General features: G+C 37.1%; 5 protein-coding genes across 6 annotated transcripts; 1 reads left to right on the top strand and 4 right to left on the bottom strand.

Moving 5' to 3' along the window:
• LOC18778148 (ornithine aminotransferase, mitochondrial) lies at nucleotides 253–6,081 on the bottom strand. The gene is made up of 10 exons (XM_007213952.2): nucleotides 5,711–6,081; nucleotides 5,090–5,198; nucleotides 4,617–4,847; nucleotides 4,106–4,265; nucleotides 3,847–3,902; nucleotides 3,488–3,640; nucleotides 3,103–3,200; nucleotides 2,472–2,552; nucleotides 1,449–1,682; nucleotides 253–677 (listed from the first exon to the last, which is right to left on the bottom strand). Exons 1-10 carry the CDS (start codon nucleotides 5,866–5,868, stop codon nucleotides 539–541), a joined length of 1,419 nt encoding a protein of 472 aa, XP_007214014.1. The 5' UTR covers nucleotides 5,869–6,081; the 3' UTR covers nucleotides 253–538.
• On the bottom strand, nucleotides 7,118–13,370 carry LOC18780715 (KH domain-containing protein At4g18375). 2 transcript variants are annotated; one of them, XM_020561877.1, is made up of 8 exons: nucleotides 13,258–13,370; nucleotides 12,281–12,895; nucleotides 11,107–11,598; nucleotides 10,305–10,544; nucleotides 9,766–10,032; nucleotides 9,623–9,678; nucleotides 9,424–9,520; nucleotides 7,118–9,273 (listed from the first exon to the last, which is right to left on the bottom strand). In XM_020561877.1, the coding sequence occupies exons 2-8, from the start codon at nucleotides 12,869–12,871 to the stop codon at nucleotides 9,142–9,144; spliced, it is 1,875 nt and encodes a 624-aa protein (XP_020417466.1). In that variant the 5' UTR covers nucleotides 12,872–12,895; nucleotides 13,258–13,370; the 3' UTR covers nucleotides 7,118–9,141. The 2 variants fall into 2 exon arrangements, with proteins under 2 accessions (XP_020417466.1, XP_007211344.1); XM_007211282.2 differs by having other exon boundaries at nucleotides 8,738–9,273; nucleotides 13,183–13,267.
• Nucleotides 14,168–14,812, top strand: LOC18778430. Its single transcript, XM_007213922.2, has one exon. The coding sequence runs from the start codon at nucleotides 14,260–14,262 to the stop codon at nucleotides 14,605–14,607; it is 348 nt and encodes a 115-aa protein (XP_007213984.1). The 5' UTR covers nucleotides 14,168–14,259; the 3' UTR covers nucleotides 14,608–14,812.
• Nucleotides 15,208–17,962, bottom strand: LOC18779250 (protease Do-like 5, chloroplastic). Its single transcript, XM_007211579.2, has 8 exons — nucleotides 17,533–17,962; nucleotides 17,150–17,299; nucleotides 16,921–16,983; nucleotides 16,690–16,779; nucleotides 16,206–16,328; nucleotides 15,893–15,980; nucleotides 15,714–15,788; nucleotides 15,208–15,448 (listed from the first exon to the last, which is right to left on the bottom strand). Exons 1-8 carry the CDS (start codon nucleotides 17,794–17,796, stop codon nucleotides 15,342–15,344), a joined length of 960 nt encoding a protein of 319 aa, XP_007211641.1. The 5' UTR covers nucleotides 17,797–17,962; the 3' UTR covers nucleotides 15,208–15,341.
• Nucleotides 18,652–19,742, bottom strand: LOC18779804. The gene has a single exon (XM_007212438.2). It carries the CDS (start codon nucleotides 19,627–19,629, stop codon nucleotides 18,859–18,861), a length of 771 nt encoding a protein of 256 aa, XP_007212500.2. The 5' UTR covers nucleotides 19,630–19,742; the 3' UTR covers nucleotides 18,652–18,858.

The following is a 20,428-nucleotide window of genomic DNA, read 5'->3' as shown; positions in this document are numbered from 1 at the left end:
TACATTGTCTGTCCTCAATGGTTCAAAATTCAAATGGTTTAAACAAAACATTGTTTGAATTTGTACATAGTACAAGATAAGATAGAAGAAGCTGATAGACAAGACGTTCATGTCCGCTTGGAGAAAAACTTGTATATTATGGGGCTAGCAAAATGTGATTGGTTGGGGATAACAAAACAGTGCTATTCCCGTATCATTCAAGTTCTTCTCTTGCTTGAATGTGCAAATCAGAAAGTTACAGGAAAAAAAACATAACATTAAATTGACAACATTAAACTAAATGCATCTGTGTAACATAGTTTGTTGTGCATTTTAAAACTCAACTAGATAAAATAGAAAATAAAAACCAGAAACTCTAACAGTGAATGTGATGAACTTAGACCTATGATATTTCCTTTACATTTATTCATCCATCCATACAGTGTAAGGTATTGGGACAAATAATAATTTATTGAAACAGAGAATAAGTTCGAAAAGAAAAAAAATGGAAATTTCCCAGGATTCACAAGGATATATGATTCAAAGATTGTTACTTATCCTATAAGTCTCGACCACAACGGTCACATATGTTAGAAGCATCCAAAGAGATGTTTTTTGGTTTTTCCTTCTGCATCTTTGGTAGATCAAGTTCCAGAACATCAGAAAGTGCCTTTGATCCTTCTTGGAGCTCCTCCAAACTGAAAAATAGTGCATAAAGTTATATGATTGGAACATAATCAAGTATTTAAACTGAAGGTAAATACTGACAAACGAAAAAATGAAGGTACACAAGTTGTCATTTATGTTGGCGCGCGAAAGATATTACTCAACATATTGACTTGTAGATTGTAAGAAAATAGAAATGACACAAACGAATAGAGAGGAAATGGAATTCATGTTAGCATACATGAAATCTTATATGGTAAACTTGGGGGGTTACTTCAGGTTTCAATATCAGAAAATAGAACTTACTAAGGATGGTTCGACATAACTGTAGAATAATACTAAAAAGCCTACCTGGTTGATTTCAGCATTTGCCAATGCTAAATCTAGTTACCGGAGTAGTGTAGCTTGTAAACTATAGGTAATGAACTAGGGACTCATCTCTTAAGCAGACTACTTTAGGAATCGCAACTGAACTATTCACTCATTTAAGAAATACATGGCCAGTAGCCCAGCCTCTCACATTTTGCATGCGGACATGCACGCACTTGATCTTTTTTGCACACACATACATATAAACATCAACCAAACATATAGATATATGTAAGAAAATATGATACAAATTTATTCTAGGATAACCTGTGTTCATCATAGAGCATCCAAAACCCCCCATCATTAATCCCTTTTCCACTGATATAAAGGTAAACAGAGTGCAGGAAAAGGTACCTCCAGACCATAGTTATGCTTGTCAGGTTCTTAGTTTCAATGAGATTAAAACATGATTTATCATCAACATCTGCATTTACCTCATGGAGAGTGGAGGAGTCAATCGGATAATCGTATCATGTGTTGGCTTGGCAAGAATTCCTCTCTCCTTCAACTTTAGGCAGATATCATAAGCAGAAACGGGGAACAAATTCTTGCTATTGAGCTCCACAGCATTGAACAAACCTCTTCCTCGAACTTCCTTTATGTAGTTTGGGTATTGCTGCTGAATCTGGAGTAACTGATTCCTAAGCTCTTGTCCCATTTGGGCGGATCTGTAGGATAGTTGAACATCAAGAAACATAATTTCTATGACAATTTTATAATGACTAGACTCATGCACAGGTTATGTGTGTGTAAAAGAAGACAATATACACTTTGAGAAAAGCACGGAGGAAGAAAAAATTTGAGTATGGGGGAGGGAGGAGGAATACGCATAACATTACCAAAATTAATGTATGGACCTATGTTATTTCAGGAAGTATTCTTATTATTTATCATGTTAACTGCAGCTTGACTGCAAATGATATTGGTTGCAGCCTGACTGCAATCTGAACATTAAAGATTGATCTTGATGCTAAGTTCTTCAAACTTGAGTTCAGAAAAGAAAAACTTAAAGCCACTGATGCATCAGAAAACATTATGTATCACCTCTCAAAACATGACTGATGAAAAGAAATTTACCAAATCAATTTCTGTAGAAAATTTGATATAACTAGCTAGGATTGAATGCAGGATAATTACATATTTATTCCTTAATCGGTCAACTGAATATAAATCCCCAAATATAAAATCTAGGAGTAGAGGATAGAAGAAACACCCTCAAGGATCACCACGGAACACTATCACATTCATAGATTGGCATGCCAAAATCTCTCTGTGAACTTGAGCAACAGATTTTGATTATATAAATAGATAATGCATTCTCCATATTTTAGTTCTCCACTACCTGATAATATACATGGCCAAAAATAAAATATTTCAGCAAGACTTCGTTAGTCACTTTCCAGCTTTTGTTTTCAGTTATCTCAATACTTAAAAACATCACGCTACATATGTAATACCTTTCAGCAAGTCTCTCATCTCTGATTACATCAAGTGAGGCAACAGCAACTGCACTGGCCAACGGATTACCCCCAAAAGTACTGCAAATAATTCCAAATAATAGCAGGGTGAGCTCTATTATAATAAAACCGAAATGAAGGCAAGCAAGTGCAAAATAGACTATCAACATCTCACCATCCCTCTGACTGAGGTTAAGATGGAAGATCTCCCATAAACTACAACGCTGAATACCCAAATAGGTGTAACATTGTAAACTAGAACTCTTATACAAGTGAGGTTTTCCTAAAAGTTTGTACTCTTTTGAACCCTGTGGAACAAATGGACCAACTGAGGGGCATTCCTATTCCAACCATCTTCTGGACACAGCCAAGGGCAGTAATTCTTTCCGTATCCATTTGAACCAGATATACTAGCACAGGGGGAATGGAAAGCTTCTGCTATGTCATATGTTTTTTTCTTTTTTAAAAGAAGCTTACTGCATAACAATGGATACTATTAAAGATCAGGAGATCAGTCCTGGTAAACACCTTTCGAGTCAAAAAATTAGTGTCCAGAAATACATCTACAGAATTTAATATGGTAAGTGGATTAAGGAAATATCTATAAATGAAAGCAGTTATAAAAGCAAACCTTCCATGCTCTCCAGGTTGGATACAAAGCATTACGTCTTTGTCTGCGAGCACCGCACTTACAGGTATCACTCCACCGCCCAATGCTTTTCCTAGTATCTGAATAAAACCCATAAAGTCTTATAAGTATGAAACATATCTAGCATAATTATAAACCAGTGTCTCGCAGTGTGGAGAAAAACTGGACTACAAGAAAAAAGAAGAAGAGGTATAATTGTGAATCATGAAGACTAAATAGCTTCTGCATTTTAACGTATTGTCAAAGGTTTGGATAAAGAAGAAATATGTGTTTAGAGCTAGGTGACTTCAAAATAAAATATGAGAAATAATATTGGTATGTCTATATCAGCAGTCAAAAAAAATTATCAATACTTAAAGATACTCACCACTACATCTGGGCGAACTTCCTCCCAATCACAAGCCAGCATTTTCCCTGACCGTGCTAAACCAGATTGTATTTCATCAGCAATCATTAAAATATTATATTTTGAGCACAGCTCTCTGACAGATTTCAGATAACCATCTGGAGGAATTATAACCTGTGATCACACAACAGACAATTTTCTCAAAACAATTGACTGAAGGTGGGAATAATTATGTAAAACAAATTGAACGACTCGGTCATTTCTTGAGTTTTATGCTTTAGAACACATGGTAGAATCCTGCATGCAACAAGTCTAAGTTGATGGCATTCCTTTGGAACATCCTAAATCAATCCGATATTGAAATTCCAAAAAAAACATACCCCAGCCTCTCCTTGAATGGGTTCAAAGAGAAATCCAGCTATTCTATCTCCATACTCTGCACCCAAAAACAGAGAAATTTGTCAGTTCAATTTTAGTACACAAATCTGGTAGTGTTGCGGCAATCCAGATAAATATAAAAAAAGGTGCGAACCATATGATGATTTTACACAGATGTTATCTTGTTTAGTCGAAGGATGAATTACATATCAAACAAGCACCAGAAACTATTAAACAGGAAGAAAAAAAAAGTATCCAAACCTTCAAAAATCTTTTCAAGGCCAACTGCATCACCAAAATCAGTTTTAAGATGTCCAGGCAATAAGGGTCCAAAACCTCGGGTTGCGTCGTTGTCACAGCTCATGGAGATGACTGCCAATGTACGACCATGGAAGCAGCCACAACACGAGACAATAATAGCCTGTGTATGGCTCAGTTGAATTAGGGACATATGTGAGACAATAACCTTAGTACCCTTATTCTTGTAATGTGCAGGTTACCAAATTAGAAAGGCACAGTTCTAAGAGAAACAATCAAGCCAGCTATAATATAAAGTGTTCTAACTTGAGGGTGATCTAGTTCCCTAAATTAATAGATTTGCCTGTGGTTATTTTCTCTACAGTGGGTGCAGACAATAAGAACTACTCTGGTCAGTGAACCGACTTCAGGAAACATTTCTCTGTGCCCCTGTCTAGAAAAACTTGAAGATATAAAGGTAAGCCAAAACAAATAAAATCTATGTCAAAAGATAGATAGTCTCCTTGAGTTCTACCTCATTTTTTGGAATTTTTTTCTTCTCATAACCCCATTTCCTCGCCAACTTTAAAGCTGTTTCCACCGCTTCAGCACCAGTGTTCATAGGCAGCACCATGTCATATCCCAGCATGCTGGTTAGATACTCAGCAAATCGTGGAAATCTATCATTATAGAAAGCTCGAGAACTAAGAGTGAGCCTTTCTGCCTGTTCTTGTAATGCCTTCATGATCTTTGGATGACAATGTCCCTACAGCAGGATGCTCAATCAAATAATAGAAAAACATCTTAAAAATTGGAGTTTCTTATGTGAACAAGCTTCTTCACTGGCTTTACATTTACTCAGATTTAAAGAAAAAAGCCACTGTCAAAATGAATATGTATGAGCAGTTCCACTCATAGGCTAGTTACAAATATGTATGCAAAATGTATGTGTGAGTATGTGCACGCGGCAAGCACGAGTGTTGTAACATATTTACAAACTTTCTATACCTGATTAACAGCAGAGTAAGCTGAAAGAAAGTCCAGATATCTGTTTCCCTCTGGATCCCATATAGATGACCCCCTTGCTTGAGAGAATACGACGGGAATTGGGTGGTAACTGCAAATTGCACCAGGAAAGTTTGTCAAAACGATATCACTGAAACTCTGTAAATTACTCCAAGCAAAGAATTTAACACGTGTAAACCATCAAGGCAAAAACTTAGAAGGAGCAAGGGAGCTCCAGAACACCTTTTCCACGGAGGAGGCCGGACCTTGCCATAACCATCCCATACCAATATCCTCATTTTATATAGTTTTCCCGTGATTATCAGAATTAATGGTACTCCAGAAAAGAAAAAAAATGAAAATTTCACTCGGATCAATCAACAAAGGGTCCAAAAGTAGAAAAAAGACACAGAATTCAATCACACCGAGCTCAAGACACGAAGAAAAAACAAAAAAAACCCATCAGGCACACATCCAAAATCCACAAAGAGGGAATTAGATGAAAACAAGCAAAACCCAGATTGCAAAATGAAGAACAACTTAAGTGACAGAAAAAAAAAAAAAAAAGAAGAGAAATTTTTGAACGAGAACCGAAGATCAGGAGGAAAAAGATAAAGAACTGACTTGTGGGCGCTGTGTTCATATTCAAAGCTGATGAGTTCCTGGGAAGACGAAGGAAGAGTAGCTTGAGGAATAGCACCGAAGCTCCTCCTTCCACTCCAGATCACTCTGTTCGAGCTCAAGTTGCTCAGCACACTCTGCAGAGGCCTCCTGCTCGCCATTGATGATGGATGGTTGAGATGCTCTGGGCCTCTAGATTCTTGTGATTAGTTTCCTAACTACCAAACTTTCCTGGATGTGATTTTGGAAGAATGAGATGTTCAACCCGCCCTTTTTTCTGGGTAAATTTGCTACTTGTCAGAATGGAAGACGACGATAATGACGAACATGTTTGTTCGGGTTTGGCATAACTGTCGCTATACGACGCAGTGATACGCCTTCTAAATAATAGTGCCACGTCACATGTATCTATCCAATATTTTCATTTTCACTTAGCTCAAGCGATTAAGAGTAGTATTTTCAAACTACTCCTACTCTTGTATAATTTTTTTTAAAAAAAAAAATACGCACATATAATGATATGAAGTAGGGGAAATCACTATTATTTTTAGAACTAATACCACATATGATGATATGATAATTTCTTATTTATTATGATTAAATAATGTTCTGAATGTGCCCAAACATATAATCAAGTGAAACATATTGCTTGAACGCGGATTTAATGCTCTCTAAATTCACATAGAATGTTTGATTTGTGTTTTCTTATGGATAAGCAGAGGTATATGAAGTAGGAGACCAATTTTATCCTTTAAAAGGAAGTACATACATTTAGACAACATGTCACTTAAGATATGGTGAAGAATTAATTATTTTTTCATAGCTTTGTTTATAACATTACTTTTGACGTGTCATTTGATAATTCCTTGGCTTATTTTGATAAGTTATCTAATCAAGTGGATTACACGTATGAATCCATAGGATAAAGGTACCCTTTTGAAATTTAGGTCTTAATCAATGGGGAATCGGGATATTAGTTGAATTGGCTCAGACTTCTGACGTGCTCTTAAGTGATCTTCGGTTTAAGTCCCTATAGTATCTTTTTGTGTGAACTTCCCCCCTTCTCTTCCTTACTTTGGCAAAAAATACAAAAATATGATACGTCTCGAATTCAATAAGAAAAAAATATAAGAGAAGTCGCGGCACTCAATGTTGTGGTATTGACGACTTTGGCTGATTGCAAGTCAGTATGATATGTTTTTCCACTCACGTTTTCCCTAATTTCTCTATCCCCGGCCCTTTTTTCTTTGAGTGCAATGGAGTTTTAATTTTCTTTCTTTTCTTCTTCTAATTCTGGATTAAGTTCCCGAGTTCTCTTTATCATATGTAAGCTAGCTGCAAAACAAAGCATCTTTGATCGAAAATTCACAATCAATAATCAAGCCTCAATCTAGCACTTGCCAAAGTTGAAAGTAAATACTTTCTGGACTCTTTATTAAGAAAAAGGTCATAAACCTGCAAACTCGTTTTCTTAGTACATTACTTACAAAATCTTTCACAGTACAGACAAATATACAAGTTATTCAGTGTTGCCACATTTGGCATCCCCTTCCCAAACTGATCCCCCCTTACAGTGGTTTCAGTTTCATACAATCAATGGCCTGTAAAATGCGGCCACATGTACCGTATATACGACTGATTCAACACAAACCCCCACCAACAGTGAAACACCATCTTAATTGGATTTCTAGACTTCCACTCTAAACACTAGAAATGCACTTGAAGTCAAAATACAAGAGAGTACAAGGTCTGTTTGAGGAGAGTGGCTTGACAACAATCTTAAAGTCGAAATGGAGCTGAAGTAACTAGACCTTGAAAAAGACGGTCTTAAGTACCTATGAGCCAATATGAACACCCATATGAACTTTCCATTGGGACTAATATGAAGGAAAGAAATTGAATTTCAAGTGGCTTGTTGATACGTCCTATTATCTCAACAACCTACGAGCTTTTCATTGTGATTGATATGAAGGGAATGAATTTGAGTTTCACGGGTTTGGTGATACATCCTCTTTATAGCTAGTGTAAAGAAACTGATCTAAAATTCTACAGTTCTGTACAACCTATATCTATCTATATCTGAAGCAAGAAGTTTCAGCACTGTAAACAATTAGTGCCAAACCACTACAACAACCATCTAGACATGATCCGAATGGCATTATGTCAAATAGCATGCGGGTTCTAGGGGAGCATCATCGCTAAACAGTAATACTACAACAGTCAGGCCACATTTGCAGACAAAAATTTGACCCCGAAATGGACAACTAGAACTGGAATATGGTAACTCAATCTCCACCAGAACTAGATGGCATCTCAATATGCTAGCAGTTTGACCTATGAGGAGATATCACGGGTTGAGAGAATGTGCTGATATCATTAATGCAGATAATCCGTTTCTTGCAATTAGTAATATTGAATACCTAGCTTAGTTGAATTTGTGAAAAGAGAAACTGAGTAGCTCTGGAAGCACAGTAGTTCACTCATGGATCAGATTCTGATGGCAAAAATAAAATCCTATAGCTGGTCAAAACTATTGCGATCAAGAGGACAATATGAAGTCACGCTGTCAAAAAGACAGCTCCATAATTGTGAATATTGATTTATCCAACGATCTTATGAAGCAAAAGATTTCAATGTGCAGGGCACACTGATTAATGTTAGAGAAATGTTGAGAGATTTACTATACTTGTCGTGAGGATGGCGGCAAAACAAGCCAAGAGATCAATTAGTATTTCACATGTACAGTGATTTCGGAAATTTGATTCTGTGAAGATGTTTCACATGCCCGAGATGAAGACAGAAGATAGAGAATAAAGAAGGAAAAAGATTCCCTTGGGTTTATCTAATTGCAGAAAGCGGTTCCTCTCTGTTTAAGCTGCAGTATGCATCTAAATTACGCAGAACAGCAAAAAGAAGAGATCATTGCCAATAGCATTTCACTTGCACAATTGATTGAGAAGATGCTGAGAGCAAGAGTTGAATGGCCAGAGAAATAACATGCATATATAATAAGATCGACAATCATGGTCATTACTGAAACTGGCAAGAACATGAAATTATAGAATATAGGGTGTGACAATACCGAAAAATTAGATGAACTTTATATTAGCGAAGATAAGACCAGATGAAGTGATGTGACAGGAAAGAAAGGAACTAATATTGTAGATTAAGAATAGACTCGGCGACAGACAGAAGGCTACATGCCTAAGCATAAACCCTGCAGTGAATCCTCTGGCTCAGTCTCAATACCCGCTTTAGTGGGAAAATCAGGAAGAGGTCAAGTTGAATAAGCCTAGAAAAGAAGCCTTCTCCAAAACCAAACCTAAAGGACTAGGATAGGAAGAGAAACGCCCAAGATTCTCTGCTGTACACACCAGACATATATTAGCTTAAAGGACTATTCACCTTTAAACAGCAAGAAGCACTCTAGGAAGTTAGGGGGCCATTATAAACGCCTGAATCAAGTTCTCTGCCGTACGCTTCTGTTCAGGTGTGCCAGATATATGAGCAATACGATCACCCCGGGAAGATTTGGAGTCAGAGATCTCTATCATTGCACCTGATATCTGTAGTAGAAACAAATATACATGGGAATGACATCAAAGACGCATACTGAATATGTTCAGGTAGAAACAACCTAGAGTTTCCATGTTGCTCCATCTCCAAACAATAAACAACCAGTAAATGTAGATCCTAAAATGGAAAGATTCTCTCACCTTCCGAATATTGGCTATATTTGCCCCTCCTTTGCCCAGCACCTTACCAACTGCATTAGCAGGAACTAACATCTCAAGTGTTGAAGGGGGTGGCAACCTGCATAGAGGCATGTTATTGAAAAGTAGTGTAAGGGTGCTAGAATAGAAACCGAAAAAGACAAGCTTCACAAGAAGATAGAAAAAAACTTAATACGCTGACCCTCCATATAACTTGGATGAATAAGACGACATGGATCCATAGCCATTTTCTCCCATCTAAAATAGAAAAATCAAATAAGAACTATCACAGATTTATTTACGATATTTATTCAATTCCAAAATAAATTACTAAAATTGACATACCGACATAGATCCATATCCATAGAGGCTACCAGAAGAATGCATGCCCAAGCCACTTCCACTTTCAGCCCTCTGATCATAACCCAATGAAGTAACTGGGGGGACAGAAGGCAGGACAGATGGGATTGAGAGGCCACTGCCACCGGAGTACAGGGATTCAGCACCACCAGAGGGGTTATGACCACCATCTCTATCCTTTAAGACATCGTCCCGGAGCCTCAGAACAATCTGAATAAGTGCATCCCTCAAACTACTGGGTTCACCTGCCACCTAAATTAGGAAAAAAAAATTAATAATAATAATAATAAAGAGGCGATCAACAAAAAAAAAGTGAACCATAAAGCTCAAGGAAGAATGCTTCTGACCGAAGTCGACCATTGAACCTCCAAAAACAAGAACGGGTGCAAAATTAGGTCTTATTTCGTTTTGCAGGTATCAATCAATTAATCAGAATCAAGAAAAAAAGAAAGACATAGTGGAGTTGGAGATACACAAAATTTCTACGAATGTGCACAGCTGAGACGTATTTATTTAAAACCAACCTCAACAAGTTCGTCATTAGCATCAGCACATTTAGGCTTATCAGCTTTTGAAATACGGACGTCAGCTTTTGTTCTCTTTCGGATTTCATTTATAATTGAACCACTTTTTCCAATAATACAACCAATAACTTTAGATGGAACAAGAAGTCGAATAGAAACAGAGTCATCATCTTCGTCATTTATCTTCCCTTGCAGCAAAAGAACAGCTTCAACTGCCATGGATTTCAGATCATCGGGCGACTGCCAAACAATAAACCCAACATGATCAACATGTACTAGAACATGAATACCAAGCACAGATGTGTGTCCTATGGATAATGCTAGTCAAGATGATTCACAACTTAATCACCCAGCACAATGTTGATCATGAAATTTTAGTGACAAATCCAGCATTAATGTTAAATGCAGAGGAATGGATAAGAATGAGTCTTTCTCAGAACCAAATCCATTTTTGACATCATAACAGTAAATAAATAAGAGCACATGCTCACAAAAAAGATCTTGGCATTGCCAACATCTGCATAAACCCACAGCTTAAGGAAGTAAAATATTGGATTTGATAGAACTTCCAGGACGAAAAGTAATTTTGTCTTATACTGTGCAAACGCATCAGTAGTACATCTAGCATACGCAAAATACTGAATTTAGTGGCAAATGGATTTATACAGTACTCTCCCTAACTTTTGTACTTTATAACGTCTACCAAAACATAAAAGGATGAGTATACCCGTCCTTGTCATCATGCCATCATAGTCATACCGCTATTGCAACAATAGTAATAATACACTCGTCACGGTCATACCTCTGTTGCGGCAACAGTAATTATACACTCATCACGGTCCTTGGTATCATCAACCTCGACACGAGCGCCACTTGCCTGCCTAATGATTTTAATTGTGCCCCCACCCTTGCCAATTACACGACCAATTTTGTCAAAAGGACACAGTACTCGCACAACTAACTCCTCAGATCGGGAGGCAACACTGAAACCAGAAACTAAAGGAAGGGCAGATGAATATATGGGCCATGTATTTCCTGCATCCGCGTAACCCTGAAGATCTTGAACATGTGTAGCACCTATAATTGGAGGTACAGATCTAGAAGGGACGATAGGATCTGCACTTTGATATAGTCCACCTGGTTGATAAATAGAGACATCTGATGGGATAATTATGCTTGGAGGGGCTTCTGGTACTGATGTCTCAAGAGGAATCTCTTCCCTCGGAGCAAACTTGTACATAATTGCAGAGACTGCAAACAATGCTCTTTTCACTGCTTCGGATTCTCCATTTATCTGTTTACAAAGGGAAAGGAACTCTTAACACAAAAACATTACCAAATAAGAAGTTAACTAAACAGGAAAGTGAAACCTCTAGAGAAATTTGACAAGTATAAAATAACGAATCTATTGTGAGAATGTGAAGGTGACAATGTCCCACATTTGAAAGTTGAGGTTCCACCCCAAAACCAATTGGCAATGGGGGGAGTAGCCAACACCTTATAAGCCCTTGCTAGGTTTCTCAGCTTTCCAATGCGAGACATTGTCACCTTCACAATCTCACATCTATTACATTCTATGCACAAAGAAGGTCCATTTAACACAACTATTAAGGATCTTCAAAGTAAAATGTTCAAACTACACAATTTCTCTACATGCTGTAGAGTCCCTAGAGGCTGTTCATTCTATGCACACTATAGACTGTTCATTCTCCGGTATCCAATAAATGTATTTCATGAACAAAAGAAGAAAAAATGATCACGATTCGGGAAAAGAGCCATATCCAAGGCAAGAAACAACGAATATGGCCCAGAACTAAAGAGGTACTGTATCGACAACCAACATTCGAATGGAAATGCCTACTTTCAAAAGCAACACCAAAATTGTAAAAGCCATATTCCTAAATGTTTTTATGACCAAAATCAAAAGCAAAACTGAAACATGCAGGAATTATTCTTATTTAATAACAAATACTAACCATAAGAAAATTGTCAAAGTCCATAGCGCATGAATGTGTTGGGTCAGTGGCATCTTTTGCAACAATCTTAATGTTGGTCCTTGTCTTGCTTCTCAGTTTCTTTATAGTCGAACCAGCCTTACCTATTATATTTGCAGACTGGCTAGAAGGAACAAGAATTTGACAGTCTTCCCTACTATCCCTCCGTTTCTTGTCAGAATCTCCAACAGAAGCCAATGCATTTGAAATGGCAGTATGAACTCTAAGAAGAGCATCCTGGGCAGCACACAGAGGTTCCCTATCACTAAACTCATCATCAACTTCGACTTCTTCCTTATCCTTAACATAGCTGTATATATTTATAACCCTATCTTTAGCACCTGGAAACGGATCCACAACCTTGATTTTCGCTCTAGTATCTTGCCTTATTGTATTTATCACTTTCCCACTCTTACCAATAACACTTCCAATAACCCCATCAGGGCATAGAATCCTATAAACAACCATTTCATCACTACCCTTTTCCTCTCTGTCATTAAAACGCCTCTTTTGGTTCTTGTTGCCCCCATCATGGTCTCTCTGAGAACGATAACGCTTACCCGTTTCACCCATTATTCCTCTCAATGGATTTTCCTCCTGAAACCACAACACAAAACAAACTTCAGCACTCTCCTATAACTAATTGAAGACCACTAATTACCATACAACAATAGTGGCAAGGCAAGTAAGAACAAGATTGATTTTCATTCATTCGTGGGGGGTTTTCTAGCTGCAGTGGTTAATGTGAATTTATCCCACAACCAATGTCAGAGTGTGAATCTCCCAATCCCCCTTGGCCTTCTGTGCACCATAAGAAAAAATAATAATTTGGGTCGTCTTCCATTTTTAAAGTAGGGGTATTTTTACAGAGAAAAAGGAAAAACCTTCCAAGGAAATCAGAAGTAGATGATGAAGCGGCTAATCCAATGGTAAACCCAAACCCTAGTCGAAAAACGTACCTTATAATCAGATAAGTTTGCCCAAGACAGAGGTAGAGGCCTCTGAAGCCTTTTGGATTCTTGAAGTAGTTGAGTTTTAGATTCCTTAGGTTTTTTTGTTTCTTTGTTTTTGCTTTTTATTTCCTCTAATTAATATTTGACGTAAGAGTAGGAAAGGAACGGTTAGATTAGATGGTTCTGATGACGGAGTGCGTCATCTTTAGACGGCTTTGCCATCAAGTTGCTCCTTTAAAATTTCCTTTTTGATAATTATTAAAAAAATAATTCCCTTCAAATCAATTTTCTATTTTGAGCAAAAATAATTCTTTACTTAGAGATTCGTTTTTATAAAATAATTCTATGAAAGAAGATATTCTTCATTATTGCAAATCACAATTTGATAAATGCATAAAAATAATTTTTCAAAAACGCAAAAAGAAAAACTTCCACACATATATCATATCATATTTCTAGTAATTGCAAATCAGAGTTTGACAAATGTGCAAAAATAATTCATCAAAAACACAAAAAGAAAAACTTCTTCACACATGTGATACTCATTGACAAATACATAAGTTTCTAGGAAGTTAGTATTTTCCAATCCAAAGATTAACCCCCACAGGGATAGCCAACATATGGGTACTTTAGTATTTTCAGTTCAACAGTAAGATTGTCTTTTTATTTAGTAAATTTAGATTTTACCCATAAAAAAACTTTCACTTTTGGGAAAAGCCAAAGCTTTTTGAAAAAAGACAGAATAACCTCTCAACTTTCAAACCAAAGACATGCAAATGTAAAGGATTTCTTANGAAATCAAAAAATAAATAAGGGCAATTTTGTCCATTTTTGCTTGTTTTAAAAATTTTCTCTCTCCTTTGGGCTTTTCCAAAGTCTCCCCTTTTCTTTTTACTTCGAGTTTTATACTATTTGGGCACAAAACTAAAAAGATCATCTATCTGGGCTCTGGGCTTATTACGAATTTCATCAAGCATCTGCGAACTCAAACGCAAACGCGCTACGAACATGGAACAAGAAGCGGCGGAGACACTGGTTCAGGCGGCGAGCTCCGATGGGTCGAACCCGAAGGGGCCAGACGAGTCGGAGGCTGTGAACCGGGCAAGGAAATTGCTGTTTCGGCGGATGCTAGTGGGGATAAGAGATGGGCGGTTTTTCTTGGGAAATTTTCACTGCATTGACAAACAAGGAAACATCATTCTTCAAGATGCAGTGGAGTATCGTAGCACGCGGCGGTCTTCGCCTTCTCCGATGGAGCAGCGGTTCCTCGGTCTCATTCTTATCCCTTCTTCTTGCCGTGTCTCTTGTCATGTTGGTTGCTCTGTTGAAGAACAATTGTCTCTGCTTTCATTCTAGGAAGAAAACTAGACATATTAGGGTCCTGTTGCTATTGGGATATCTAGAACAAGTGTTTGAGTATGTTTGATTTTATGAATAATGTTAAAACTGTTTTGCAATCCTATGTTGTTTTTAGCTTTCATAAAGCTTCATTCATGTCAGATTGTTTCTGAGCATTGTGTGGCTACCCATGAATTCGATTTTTCTTTCGTAGATGTTCGTCCATCGAAGAGTTCAGGTGGAGTTACTGGATCACTAGTTTGCCACATAGTGCTTTTATAATTTTTGACCAAATTGGCATGCATTCTTCGAATTTGAGATATCGGCCAAAAGTCAAGTGTTATGATTCTTGCTTGTCATCATAGTTAAATTCTGGGTTTAACACAGTATGATGCTTTTGAACAATCATGAACAATACTTTTCAAGTAGGGGATGATATCATAGGTTTAGAGACTTCTTTTCTTGTTATGGTACAACTATGGTTAAAAGGTTTTCTGCATGATGTGGTGAAGTTCATATGGAAATGACATAGTTTTCTGTTAAAGCATGACAAAGGAAATTTTGGCAGCACCATGGTGCATTGGAAAAGTTAACCAGATCTTGTGTGAGGTTATCATGTATGTTTCTTCACAATCCATCAAAATAAATATTCATTTAGAAATTGGATCGGGTTCTATGAAATTTATACAGCTTGTTTTTCCAAGAGACATATCGGATATGAGGAATATGTTTTAGGTACAACGGTAAATCGATCAAAACCTGTCACGGTACGGTGTTCCATATACAATAAGGTACGGTACAGTTCGCACAACAGTGTCGATTGGTATTGCAAAGTTAACACCAGATGATGCTCCTGTTCCTGCAAAATATAGAGAGAAAATATAAGCATTTAAAAGCCGTAAGTTAGCTTCCAGTGTTTTCATGAAAATGTTTGAAGCTTTGACTACGTTTTGTAGTTCGGATATGTTTTGCTGGTTAAAAATTTTGTTAGGTTCCAAGTTCCAGCCTTCTGAATAGGGTAATAGAACTTGGGATTCAAAATCTCCTCCTGTTGTGGTGCTGCCAACTAGTTTAGAGCTCATTCGAGGAACATTTGAGAATACAAATGAAAGAGCATGCTTTACCTTTGCGAGTGAAAGTTGCTGTGTTAACTCCAATAATATGACCATATGAATCAATCAACGGCCCACCTGAATTCCCTGCAGAAATTCTAACATATATAAGGCTGAAAACTTTGACATTATAAGAAAATGAGTGAAAGTTTATGCAAAGGCTAGAATATTATGCAAATTGAAAATGTTACCAGAGTTAATGGCAGCGTCTGTTTGAATAGCTCCTCTAATGGCCTTTCCATCTGGTGAGGGTATCTCCCTGCCTAATCCACTGACCACCTGCAATATCCAAAGTACCCATCAGACCATAACACATTCGACAAAGAAACTAAGATTTTTTTTTTTTTTTGAGTATTAGGAAAGGAAACTAGTTAAATGTAAACCATCTAATAGTTTGAGATTTTGCTCCCACTTGTTATCGACATAAGGAAATATCATTCGAAATTGATCAAAACATTAAAACACCTAAAAATGAAGTGTAGATAGTGATATTAGAAAAGTCACCCCTATTGTTAGAGTGTTCTCGTATCCATAAGGATTCCCAATGGCAAAGCAGCTCTGACCCACATGTAAACCATTAGATGTGCCAAGAACAACAGGTTTTAACTCATGTCCTTCAACATCAACCTGCACATGGTATTAGGCTAAGAATCTCCAACACCTCATGGCCAAAATAAAGACACTCACATGTACTTGATAGTTTAATGAATGCAGTAGGAGAGAAAACTGAAATCTTGCATGGGAAGTTCGTTATTTCAAATTGCTCTTCTTTATGCAAATAATGAATGAATATGGACATGGTGCATTAGTTTACATGATTTTAAGAAATGAGATTGATATCAATACAATGATTTCTCAGTATCATATGCATATTACGTGGTTCCAGTCATATACGAAAAGTCTTTAGTAGGTTATGATACAGTGGCTGGAAGTTATCAGCATACAACAATAAGGAACTAAGAAGAGCGACGACCAAGAGAATAAATACCTTAAGAACAGCCAGATCATAGGCTGGATCCACACCAACAATCTTGCCTTCACTGTAAAAACCATTGCCTCTTGCATCTACAAGATAAACCTATAAAGAAAGACACGAAAGAAACTTCGAAAATTCAGACGAATGACTTGAGCTCCAAACTAAAACATTCAACATCAGTCAAAAGAAAAGTTCAAAAAAAAGCCATTACAAGGCTTTTAAATCGAATAAAAAGGACAAAACCTTACAACGCTGTAATCCGGTTTGGTCTGTGGCCAATTTAGCCACAACGTGGTAATTTGTGACCTGGAGAGACAAAGGATAGACTAATTTCAGTACCATTGATGTAAAGATTTATAAACTAAAATACTATATCTAATTATCTGGGAGTAGATGCAAATTACTATAACTCTGTTGCACATAGAATCTAAAGTTAAGTTCAGATGGAGAAGCAGAAGATAGGTATGCTTACAATGTGACCGAACTTATCCCAAATGAAGCCTGAACCTGTTCCTTCAACTTTGGAATTTCCATCCTCACTTAGGAAGACGGCATCAGGAGAGGCCTTGAGGCTTTTGTCTATTTCAAGGTCTTTAATAAAAACAACTGATGGAGACGTTTCCTACAAACACATAACCCACACATTATAGAAAAATGAATTTTGAGCAGCAGATTGATGCAAAAAAGTAACAGATTAGGAAAAGGTAAAGAGATCAAGATCATGTGAGTAACAAATAATGCAGCCCTCTCTGTTACCCAATTGCAATCTCTGCGTAAAATCAACAATTCTCCTCAAAAATAGCTCTCAATTTAGAGAAAACTATGAAAAATGTGTCAATTTAGAGAGCGAGAGACCTGGAAGAGATGCACAGAGCGGTCCTCTTCTTGCTGAAGCTCATCTTCTTGTTGCTGCTGAGCAAGTGCAAGGTGAGATGAAGGTTGTTGGGAAATGGGGTTATAGAAATGGAGCAAAGAAGCTACCACAACACTTGGACCAAGCACTATGGCTCTTCTCCTTGTGAGAAGAAGACCCTTCTGTGAAGGGTTTGAGGAAGAAGAAGAAGAGTTGGTTGGTATTGGAGAAGGCTTGATTTGGCTAAGAGAACCCAACACCACCATCTCTCTTTCTCTCTCCCCCTTTCTTTCCCGGGTATTTTAACTGATTTTTTATTTTTGTTTTTTATTTTTGGGATAAGTAAGGCTGTCTATGTGCTTCACAACGAAACGTTTGCGGACAATTTTCATATTTGAGCTTATTTTCCTTTTTAAAAAGAAAAAAATATTAATTCAGAAAAATGTTTTGGTTCAATGGGCCGGGTTAGATCCATTTAAAGTTAAAGCTCAATTTGGGTCAAATGGGCTTTCGATATATGATGGGTGTGTTGATCAAATTCTTGAAACTACTTAGAAGATTTGGGCACTAGGCTACGTGTCAATTACTTCCATGGTGAATCTATAAAATGTATTATAAAAAAAAAGGATAATTATTTTAAGCTTCTTTTTGGTTTGTGGTTTAACGCAGCTTTAGGCTTCGTCCGAAAAAAAAAGGTAGCTTTAGGCCTTTATAGATTTTGATTGATTTGTCGACCAAAGTTCAAAATTTTATATTTATAATTATCACCCATGTTTGTGGCTTGTCTTCAATTATCTTATATATATGTTTACTTAAATTACGGTAATCAAAAAAGCTAAATGAAAATTACATCAGAGAAAAGGGAGTTCTCTATAGATTATGAAAGAATTGTGGAAGATTGCAAAAGGAAGAGACCCCACTAAAATCACATCACTGATTGGGGTTTGATGGCGAGTTTCTGTTCCATTCAATTTTAGCCCAGAACTCATATTCTGGCAGCCTCATGCAACGGGGATATTAATTTTTTTTTATTCTTAATTAATAGCGTAATAATATACAGGATAATTTTTTCACGTGTCATTGTAATATGAATTAAGAATAACAAAACAGTATTTACTTAATTAATTAAAATGCATCAAGACGACAATATATTTGGAAGAAAAAAGGAGGTTTTAGAATAAAATACACATTCATGCATACAAAAACTATTCATACTAAACATGAAATCCAGAGTATTTACATAATTAATTGAGAGCTGAAACAAAAACACAAAATTTTTGGGCGATGAACTCTCTTTCATATTCCATATATGCATGGAACATTAACTTCTAGACTTGGTGGGAGTTTGTAGCTGCTGATTGAAGCCTAATCTGCTTGTTAAACCTCTGAATAAATTCTTCAATTCTCCTGTTCAATTCTTCATCTGACATGACCGAAAATTCATTGTCTTCAACAGTATTTGGCTCGTACTTCTTCTCATCCTCTGACCTCTTCAAAATATCCTTCTTCCTCTCATCGATCACAGCTCCCTTTGTCTTTGTTTTCTCAGACTTACTTCGCTGGTAAGTTTTTGCTGCAACATTTTCTCTGCCGCAACCTTTGTTCTGATCATCGCCTTTCGACACGTGGACGACACTCTTTTCTTGGACAACTTCTTTATTTTGAGTGTCTGCCACTTCTTCATTCTTTGCTTTCATGTCGTCCACGTCCACCTCTGATTGCTTATTGGGACAGCTGCTTTTCTTGAAAGCTATTTCAGGGTATTGAGAAACAAATGAGGACACACTTCGAGCTTGGCGGTGGATCATGTACTCTTGGTAAAGATGTTGGTCTTGTATATTATCTTTGGAGGAAGAGAAGGCGCCATAGTCAGCTGCAATGATGAGGATGAGAGTGTTGGATATGGCAAACCAGAACTTGGTGTTGTGGAAGAGAGTGGAGAGAGAGAGGTTGAAGATGTAGAAGATGGAAATGTAAATGCATGTGGAGAAGAAAAAGGCCAAGAAGGATATGCCCTTGGCTTTTTCAGGGTAATATTCTTTGGGTTTGTAGGGTTTCATTGAATCTTGCACAAGATTTGTTGATGGTAGTTTGGCCATGTTATTATGTGGAAGAGAAGAGATGCAAGTGGAAGAAGGACTTGAGATATTGCTTGTGGGGCGTAAAGAAGCAGAGAAATGTGGTTTTTAAATTTGGTTGGTAGAAGAAGTTCCAAATGAAGGGGTTTTAAATACTTGTGAGATTTGGATATACTGCTGAATTAATAATTGAGCAATCACTTCAATTATTAGAGGTGTCACCTTTATTTAATTATGTGATTTACCATGTATGCCCCTCATCACTTTGGCTTCAAGAAAGACCTAGAAAAACCATGTGGATAAATATCCTTAACTGAGAAGATTGGAAGCACTAGTAATCGTAGTTCTCTGTGCCTTTGTGACAGCTCAAAATCCAATTGCATAAAGAAAGTCAACTAGGCAAATAGCCAAAGCCATGTCAGCATAGGAAGACAGCACAACAACACATGGCGCTTCTTCGTTTGATAATTTTGTTTTGCTGTCATTAAACTTCTTAAAAATACACATTAAATTAAATTGATGAGTAAAAATATACTTCCTCACCTAATTAATCTCTCATAATGAAGGCATTAATTTGACGGCTGATATCATCTTGTACACATAAGATTGTGACAACATGCACGCATGGATGGTACCCAGTTATTTGAGATTACAGGCCACATAATAAGAAGGGTCATGCTAGGGAGACCAACTTTAGATACCAACTTGTGTACCAACTCTCTAATAGAGGTGGAGCCCACCAATACAATGGGTCCAAGACTCTAGTAGAGAGTTGGTACACAAAGTTGGTATCTAAAGTTGATCTCCCCTAGCATGACCC

Source organism: Prunus persica, chromosome G4, assembly GCF_000346465.2.
Source record: "Prunus persica cultivar Lovell chromosome G4, Prunus_persica_NCBIv2, whole genome shotgun sequence".
NCBI lineage: Eukaryota > Viridiplantae > Streptophyta > Magnoliopsida > Rosales > Rosaceae > Prunus > Prunus persica.
The sequence above is the reverse complement of the archived record's forward strand: the minus strand, read 5'-3'. Positions and strand labels throughout refer to the sequence as shown.